Source organism: Pteropus medius, unplaced genomic scaffold (genome assembly GCF_902729225.1).
Source record: "Pteropus medius unplaced genomic scaffold, Ma_sr-lr_union100, whole genome shotgun sequence".
NCBI classification, from domain to species: Eukaryota; Metazoa; Chordata; class Mammalia; order Chiroptera; family Pteropodidae; genus Pteropus; species Pteropus medius.
In genome coordinates, this window is record NW_024345599.1 from 965,701 (window position 1) to 975,028 (window position 9,328).

Sequence of the window (9,328 nt, forward strand, 5' to 3'; positions counted from 1 at the left end):
TCTAAAATTCATTATCAATCTTTCATACCTAGCTCTGGAATTCTTTCAACAAATGATTATTTCCCACAATTCATTCATTCTTATGGCCCCTCCCCACCGCATAAAACAACGTTCAAAAGTTGAAAAGCACAAAAGAAGTGAGACAAATATCAGCTAATTCCCCCACTGATGTAAATTTCACTTTTTTCCTTTGTTTTTGTTTAAAAACGTGTGACTGTACGCATCTCTTTGCAACCAGCTTTGTTTCTTTGGAAATATAGTTCTTGTGGGGTATTTTGCCGTATAATTAAATGTTCTCGGGTCACTTTTAACCTATTTTTATTCTTTTCTGTCCCTCTAGGGCACCAGAGGCCCGGCGAGGCCGAATCTCTGAGCGCTGCTGGTGATAGAAACAATATGATGAAGTTATAAAGGCGGGGGAGGAGCAGGGGGCGGGAAAGACTCTTAGTGAAAAAAGCAAGCAAGCTCCACTTAAAGATCCAAGAAATCCCGACATGAGAACCTTTGTATATAGTTTTCAGTAACCTTCGGCAGGGGGCGCTCGGCAATTGTCATTACTTTCCGGACAGCCTCCTGGACTTCGCCCTCTAGAAAACTGAACCGTGTTTCCGGCTCTTCTCAGTTGTGGACACTCGTAAGTTTTCGGCAGTTTCCGGAGAGACTCGGGGACTCTGCGTCTCGCTCGCTCGGTTCTGATCTGGTGCAGCGGGTTAGGGTCCTGGGCTAGTCATGGCGTCCCCTTCTCGGAGACTGCAGACTAAACCAGTCATTACTTGTTTCAAGAGCGTCCTCCTGATCTACACTTTTATCTTCTGGTGCAGAGGCGCCCGGGGACAGCTGGGTTCCTGGTTTGGGTGGGGGCGTGCACTGATCGGAGCTCAGATCCCAGGTGGGGCAGAGGAAGCATGCGGGCGGGGGGTTTGGGTGGCGTCCCTCTGGGATCCTGGTGCTGCTGACGAGTCGCTTGGGCCGCAGCTGGAACTTGGGCATTTCGTGCCTGAGCCAGGGGTTGCGTGCGGGGCGGGCTGAGCTGGGGTCAGACGTGCCTAGAGTTCGAATTTGATGCGGGGATGGGGGACAAAGAAGGGAATTAACCCCAGAATACTCCGAGGGTTCCCCCAGACTGTGGAGAGGGTAAGCTGGCCTCGCCACTCCGAGAGGCTCGCTTGCATAATAGTCTCTTCTTTTCACTGCTTCATAAAGAGGGGTGTAGTCCTCCGGTAAGTATGGTAATGGCTCAGCTCCGGCCAATCTGTCCTTGGGCTTTGCTTTTGTGTACCATCCTTTTGTGCTCATCTCCGAACTGGAGGGAAGGGGAAGTTTCTGGAATTCCTAGAAACTTTTTTCCCTCCAGTGATGTTTTCTTCCTGAGGCGGGAGTAAAACAGTTAAGGAAGTTTTGATCCCTAGGGCAAATGTGTCATGGGCTTTTGTTTACACAAAAAAACAGATGAAGTTTAAGAGTTTTGTTAAGTTACTTCTCTAGCTGTCCCCTGGTTTCACCCTGGCTGCTTGGGCTACCTAGTGATCCAGCGTGCGGATTTAACAAGGCCTGTCCTTGTGTGCAGATCGCCTTCCTACCCCACAGCTCTGTGGCCACAGACTGCTCAATGAGTTGTCATACCTATTGCTTCTTAAATACCAAGAGGTTTGTGGTGTGAGGATGCTGCTGTATACAGTGTATAACTTTCCATTCTCTGATTTCCCACATAGATCACTGGTGTTATCCTTCTTGCCATTGGCATTTGGGGCAAGGTGAGCCTAGAGAATTATTTCTCCCTTTTAAATGAGAAGGCCACCAATGTCCCCTTCGTGCTTATTGGCACTGGCACTGTCATAATTCTTTTGGGCACCTTCGGTTGTTTTGCTACCTGCCGAGCTTCTGCATGGATGCTAAAACTGGTGAGTTTTGATTTTCCTTAGAATCAATTCTTGTTTTATTGTTAGTATTATTATTTATGCCTAGAGCACCTGGTCTTCCTGGGTGGTCTCCCATCCAAGTACTAACCAGGCCCGACCCTGCTTAGCTTCCAAGATCAGACATCTGGCTTGTTCAGGGTGGCATGGCCGTAGACCATGGACTGTGGCTCCACTGGAGCGGGAACCCAGGACCCTCTGCGTGTAAAGCAGAGGTGCTAACCGCTACACTATGGAACCATGTCTGATTCTTGGTTTTTGAAAAGTCTTACACATATCTTGTAGACTTTGTTTCTTGGAACTGGCTATGGCTTTTTAAGGTTTTTCTTGTTCCTTTTGAAAACTTCCCAAGTAACAGTCAGCTGCCAATTCCCACTTTTGTTGTGTTTTTCCTGCCCTTTTCAATAATAATAATAAAAATGCTGAACTGATTGAGCAATTGAGCAGACCTTTTTTTTTAACCTTTGACTCCATTTGCAGCTGTGATGTATCTGATTTATACTTACTGGGACTTTCTTTTTATCCTGCAGTATGCAATGTTTCTGACTCTCATTTTTTTGGTTGAACTGGTTGCTGCCATTGTAGGATTTGTTTTCAGACATGAGGTAAGCCTGAATTTGGGAGCTAAAAATGGATTAATTTAAGTTACAGAGTTAAAGACAACTTTTATTAGTTTAAAAATCACTCACAGCTATACTTAAAGCTTTACATTGCAACCCGTAGCTGACAATAATGGCTTTCTTGTAAAAATTCTAGCCCACTTTTAATACAAAAGAACATTTGGAAAATTGTAAAGACTAACAATCACCAGAAGAAAATTAAAGGTACCCATTATTACATTTTTCTGTGTATAAGTACCTATTAAAGTGGAGATGGTACAATTTATAACTTTGATAGGAAACTATTTCAAGCACAAAATTGATCTTTTCCACTGTGACACGCATTTAGAAAATATTGAATATACTTAATTCAAATAATCAAAACCTTAATATTGAATTAGAAATTAGGGTTCCACAGTGAGTAGTGAAGGCTCATCAATGAGAGTGTTCTACAAAGTAGCAGTGCAGTCTCCCAAAGTAAGGTTTTGTAGCTTAAAAATTCCATAGGCATCAAATTTGTACTGTTTAAAGTGGATAAAGATCAGGGTGGTGGGGGATACAGCAGTACAAAGCTGCCTTTTGACGTGTTCTCATAACACTTTGAACTTGTAGTGGTTATCATCTTTTATTGTAATGTTTTGCTCAGTAGTCCCCTCAGCTAAACTATACCCCTTAGGACAGGATTGAACCACAGAAGTTAATTACCATGCATATCGCTGTTGTCAAAGATATGAGCATTGGTCAGATGTAGGAATTTCATATTTGACTTAGAAACCAAAAAAAATATACTCACACTTTCTAAATCTTTGTTTACTGGCCTTGTGTTTCTTTGCTGTAGATTAAGAACAGCTTTAAGAATAATTATGAGAAGGCTTTAAAGCAGTATAATGCTACAAGAGATTATAGAAGCGATGCAGTAGACAAGATTCAGAATACGGTAAGTGGTCGTAGGTGGTGGCTTCTCAAGAGGGGAACACATCTCCTATCTCCTCAGAGAAGAGGATAGACCCCTGGCTACTAGGTGTTCTTACAATCTTAGATTAGGAGAAAGTGGAGATATGTCCCTTGAAAGAAGTGTGCGATGATGCTAAGTGACATATCTCCATTTTCTCCTAACCATTCTCCTTACTTGTGCACCTCTTCTCTTCAGTCCCCACTGACGTCATGGACCAAGTACTGTTAGCACTGATGAAAGCAGGAAAGTAAGGCTAGTCTAAAAATATTACAAACATTTGATATTAGAAACAACTGCTAATCTTTTGAACTATAATGCCATTTGAAGACAGCCACACAAAAATACCATTTTATATAATAAATGTTGTTTTGAATACAAATTGCAGTCTAAGATGGTAGGTTAAATGTTTGCCTACAAAATTGTAATATGAAATATCAGTATTTTATTGGATTTTTTTTCAGTTGCGTTGTTGTGGTGTCACTGACTTTAAAGATTGGGAGGATACTAATTATTACTTAGAAAAAGGATTTCCCAAGAGCTGCTGTAAAATTGAAGACTGTTTTCCTCAGAAAGATGCAGATAAAGTAAACAAGGAAGTAAGAAGCCTTTTTAATTTTTTTCAAAAATATTAACTGAATACAGTCGTCTCAATTTTTAGTTTTTACTCACAGTACACAATCTGAAATAGGGCAGATGTTATTCTCATTGAATAAATGAGGAAACTGAAACACAGAAAATTTGTGACCTCAGTTCGCACAACTAGTAAGAAACACTTTTAAATGCATAATCCAAAAGGTCTGTTCTTCAAACTTGTCAAAAATAACTGTGCTTGAAAGGAGACTGGATTTTTTATGTGAAAGTAAATTTTAATAAAATGACAAAGGCTAGGGTAGCGACAGCTCATGATGTATGATCAAAGTATTTCTTATTTCTTGTGCCATACTTAATGTTTTTTTCCCTGTCCTGTTAGGGATGTTTTATAAAGGTGATGACCATTATAGAATCAGAAATGGGAATTGTTGCCGGAATTTCTTTTGGAGTTGCTTGCTTTCAGGTAAGTCCCTGTAGTTAGGAAATGTTTCATCACTCTAGTAGATGTCAGCTGGAAGATTTCAATACCTTTGAAGGCTTCAAGTTTTTGCTTCAGGGGCCTGGATAGCAAGGGCATTTTCAGAGAAGTCACATTTTCACAAAATTCTGACGCTCATCACAATATAGAAATACTTTTATTTTTGTTTGTAAAACATATATAGCCAGTCTTTTGTGATTGGGTCTTTATTTAGCTTATTTGGGAGGGGATTTTGCTGTTTTCATTTCCGTTTTAATATCTTGGATCTTATGCTTTTCCACACTGTTTTCCACAACTACAGAGTTCTCTTAAGTTTGTATTCTCATTTTACTTGTTCTTTTTTACCATGGCCAATCATACCTTGAACCTACAAAAAGCAAAACTTCTAGTACATATCTTTTGAAAGCAGTTAACTGTAGAAGGGCCTGGTGCCCTCTTAGTTATTGCAGCTTTCCAGAATCATTGTTCATTAATTAAAAAAAAAAAATGAGAGAGAGTGGAACTTTGCTTTGCTCTACAGACAGTCAAGATTCTCAAACATTATTAGCATCTTTCTTTCCTGGGCTGCACTGCCTCATGAGTTTCATATAATTCCCAACCTATTAAAATTTAGATCATACAACCCACATTCAATATGGGCCTTATTATTTTGGGTGGATACTATGTTGTGGATCAAACTGTATTTCCTGAGTTTTGCTACTTCTCACAGCATGAAAAGTCTGTATTGTGGCTCTAAACAATTTTTTAGGGGATGGAGTTTTTTTTCCCTGTATTAGACAGTGTGCTGATAAGGCCAAAAGCATTGCATACTTCATTTTGACCTATGTAATTGATTTGGGAAGTCTTATCTTAATAGCAGGCATAGCTATGCCTGAATCTGCACTGTCTAATAAAATAGCCACTAGCCACTTTTGAAAGGTTCCAGTTATTAAATAAAATTTAAAATTAGTTTCTTAGTTACTGTAGTCCCATTTGAAGTGCTCAAAAGCCACATATTGGACACGAGAGGTATTACAGAACACTGCCATCATTGTAGCACTGCTCTTGACCCTTCAAGAAAATCTGCGCCCCTCGCCGATAGACATTTTACTTGATGAAATGCTTATTCTAAACTATGCTCTGTTCTGATAAGTGAGAGGAAAAGTAGGAAAAGTTTCCCCCAAACTATGACATTTAGAATCATCTTTGAGGGATTTTTGTCATGACAGTTGTGAAATTCCAGGTCACAGTAGTAGTAAAATTTCACTTATATTCTTTGAATGTAATGTAGGCGCTGCAGAATATCAAACATAACTGTCTAGAAAAACTTCAGGGAAGAAGTTATTAGTGAACTAGAAGTGAAAGGAGACTGTACCTACATCCTGAGTTCTTTCAAATCTTTGGTGTGCGTGTATTTAATTTTGCTCATATTTTATATCTAGCTGATCGGAATCTTTCTCGCCTACTGTCTCTCTCGTGCCATAACAAATAACCAGTACGAGATAGTGTAACCAGCATAACACGGCCTTATTCCTCTCTGACCTTAAGGTATGTTCATTTTGGTCCTCAGCTCTGTCAGTCTTGGTGTTTGCTTCAGCCTGCATGTGTTGATGGATGGACTGAGTTTGTCGAGAAGGTCTTGTCTAGTCGTGCCTTCAAATCTTGTCGATACTATGTTAGCCCCACACAGACAGCTCAGGTCTCAAAGTACAGGGAATGGCCAAAATGGACAGAAGAGCCTTTCTGTATTTACCTGCATGTCAGCCTAAAGATGCTAAGTGGTTCCCTTTCTAACAGATTTGGACCTAGAATGAAGAGAAATGAGATTCCCTGGCAAATACACTCTGCTCTTGACCAATAGTGGCCTTTTCCCTAGTTCTCATTTACCATAGTCCCCTGGTGGACTATTGTTAGAGCCATCAACTCATCTAGACTAACCAGGAACCAGATTTGGGGAAAATGTATTTTAATAACTTCAGTATTTAAATGGTAAAATGTGAGAAGTGTTGCTGGCTGAATTAATCACCATTCATATTTTTATGTTCCCAAGCTGTTGCCTGGGAACAAATGAAAGGTCTTCATTAGAGGAATAGATTAGAATGTGTGCAAGCAAATATAGATATTGAAATTCGAGCAAGTAAATTAACTTTTTTTACTTTTAATTTTAGGACGTTTACATTCCCCCCTGTGAACTACTAGATCGCCTGGTTGGAAAACTGCCTAACATTACTCATCAGTAGACCGAAAAACTACACCAATAGTCTGATTCAATCTAGACATTTGTTCAATATGTCATAAGTCCACCTTTTGTCCCATTCACGTAAGATCAATGAAACTCCCTTATCACCCTGAAACACTGGAAGAGCAAGTAAATTGTAAATGAAACAATGCTGTGTTCTGCTTGACTTTTGTTTTTCTCAATGTGGGGCTTTTGAAAGGCAGTGTATTTTCTATTTTGATGTAGTGTTATAAAATGGGAAATTAACCCCTTTGAACTAGCCCCCTCCCAGCCAAGGTTATCTGGTCTAATTGCATAATTTACATCATAATTTACATCAAGAAGCTAAAATGTTTTCATTAGTCTCTCTCTATTCTAATAGGAATGGAGTGACATTGTGTAATTTAATTCCAGCCAGGAGCTGGATGACATCATCCAGAGGGTGGTAATGGTCTCTGACCTAAAGCACCCAAGGCTAAAGGCATTACCAATGTTCTGTCACATCAGGTAGTAGCAGCACACTTATACATTACATTTTTTTGCTCCAAATTAAGGTGTTTATCCTGATATTTATATTTTCTCTCTTATTTGAAAGTTTCTGATTATTAATGCTGTCATAATTAATGTATTTTTCTGAGAAATTCAAAGCAACTCATCTTCATTAGCTTTAGCTGGCATTTCCTTACCAGGCTGATATGACTTGTCAATATTGTGGTCACCTTTAATAATCTCAGTTTTGGTATGTGCCTTTGATTAACAAATATAAATCTTTTACACAATAAACATTGTTTTCCTCTAAAATCATCGTGTTTAAATTCACTTTTAGAAAATTTGCTCGGGTGTTTTTCTACCACTGAGAGAGGTAAGCCATGCCATATTTCTACTTGGAGTACAGTTTTAGACATGAAATATAAAACTGAGGTATTGACTGCCATTTAAAAAAAATAATGTCTCTTTATAAAAATCTATCCCCTGTGAAAGGATTACATTCCTTGTTATGAAATAGCATATTCTTAATATTCTCCTAGAGATCAGACTTTTTTGATTATATAGCTTGCATTGGAAGTTGGATAGGGAGAGATAGAACCTGACCTTCAGGGTAATGAGGAAATTAATAATTATCAAAATTTGAGTTGAAATGGGGGAACTCTTTCTTTGGTTTTTGGTTAATTTGTTGACCTATTAGTAGAACCTAGCTCATATCTGCACAGTTTTTGAATTTGGTGGTTAGTGGGAGTCAATCACAGTCACAGAGAAAGTGGCAACAACTAAATAACATTAATAATGACTTTTAGGTACATGTTTTAAAATGCTTGGAGTTACTGCAGAAAGAGGTTATTAACCATTAAAACATTTGAACAGGGATGGCTTTTGACATAAGAAGGTAGTAATAAAATAGTTGAAAAATAGTGGATCTCCAAATGCAGTACATCAGATTTTGTCTATTTTTGGCTATTAGAAATAATGAAGCTAAGGCAAATTATTTAAAGGATAATCAGAGCAATTTTCAAATAGATATTTTTCACTAGATGGCTTAGAATAAACTTAAAGTTTTCTTTAAGTAGTTTTTTTTAAAGTTAAAAGTTTTCCCTCATTATTAAAAAGAAAAAAAAAACAAAATATGGAAAGTAGAAAGAGAAAAAAAAAAAGCACGTCACCCTTGAGGTGGATTGGTGTATTTACTTTTAAGGTGGGGTTATTTTGCATGGTTAATTATGGAAGTCCCTTATAGCCAATGTATGTGTGTGCATGTGCACACTGGACTGTAAAATTCACCTCCACCTTCGATATGCCAAAGGTATCCTGTGGGTTGTTCCACTTGCAGGGACCAGGAAGATTACTGCAAGGCGGCTCTGAACTCCGCATCTGAACTCCAAGCTAGCAGGGGGAATGTTTTCTGAAAGTGGAAAGCTTGCCAGCTTTGGCCTATTCCTGTAGGAGGTTGATTTTATGTTGTAGGCACCAAACTTTAATGGAAATAAATGCCTAATACAAGGCATAAATGCCATTTCTGTTTTCCCTCAGAGCTCACACAGGATTCTTTGAGACCTGATGTGTTTAACCTCCTGTCAGAATCCAAGTTGGTACTTTGCCAGTGATATGGCCAACTCAACCAATTAAATTATGAGAAGTAAAATAAGAGACGCATTTTTTTTTTTTTATGAAACTAAGGAAACTGGTTCCTTTGGACTATTTTGTGTGGGCTTTTGTTTGTATTTGTAGAAAAAATTCTAATGGTATAAAGACCATTTCTGCTTTTCCTTGCAGAATGCATAAGATACATTGAGGTTTGATCTTTTATTGTTTGTTGTCTTGCAAGGTTGACACTTTGCCTGTGATGTGGCAAACTCAACTTTTTTTTAATTCAAAAAGGAAAACAAAAGACCGATATATCAGAAAAGAATACATAAACTGAAATAGTACAGGGAAACGAGATTTTCATTTTTAAGTCATTGATCTACAACTTTGCCCAGATTCCTTGTGAAGGAGAAACCATTATGATTTAATTATAGCTTTTCTATTAGGAGCTTAGTAAAGTTAGGCACTTGTAAGAGCACAGCAAATGTTAATGAAATACATGACTAAGTAAGT

General features: G+C 38.5%; 1 protein-coding gene and 1 pseudogene across 2 annotated transcripts; one reads left to right on the plus strand and one right to left on the minus strand.

The window, feature by feature from the left end:
- The first annotated feature begins 616 nt into the window (after window positions 1-616).
- Window positions 617-7,537, plus strand: TSPAN6 (tetraspanin 6). Of its 2 annotated transcripts, none has more exons than XM_039874025.1 (8): window positions 617-634; window positions 1,713-1,901; window positions 2,447-2,521; window positions 3,354-3,452; window positions 3,932-4,066; window positions 4,441-4,524; window positions 5,961-6,066; window positions 6,687-7,537. In XM_039874025.1, exons 2-7 carry the CDS (start codon window positions 1,890-1,892, stop codon window positions 6,027-6,029), a joined length of 474 nt encoding a protein of 157 aa, XP_039729959.1. In that variant the 5' UTR covers window positions 617-634; window positions 1,713-1,889; the 3' UTR covers window positions 6,030-6,066; window positions 6,687-7,537. The 2 variants fall into 2 exon arrangements, with proteins under 2 accessions (XP_039729959.1, XP_039729958.1); XM_039874024.1 differs by lacking the exon at window positions 617-634 and adding an exon at window positions 641-815 and having other exon boundaries at window positions 1,712-1,901.
- On the minus strand, window positions 1,959-2,074 carry LOC120611589 (uncharacterized; annotated as a pseudogene).
- Window positions 7,538-9,328: the final 1,791 nt, after the last annotated feature.

Bases quoted from the DNA above. Each gene is read 5' to 3' on its own strand.
- TSPAN6 (XM_039874024.1), top strand. From the start codon at position 730: ATGGCGTCCCCTTCTCGGAGACTGCAGACTAAACCAGTCATTACTTGT. The intron at 4,067-4,440 runs GTAAGAAGCCTT...CTGTCCTGTTAG, and splicing joins CAGATAAAGTAAACAAGGAA to GGATGTTTTATAAAGGTGAT. The intron at 4,525-5,960 runs GTAAGTCCCTGT...TTTTATATCTAG, and splicing joins TTGGAGTTGCTTGCTTTCAG to CTGATCGGAATCTTTCTCGC.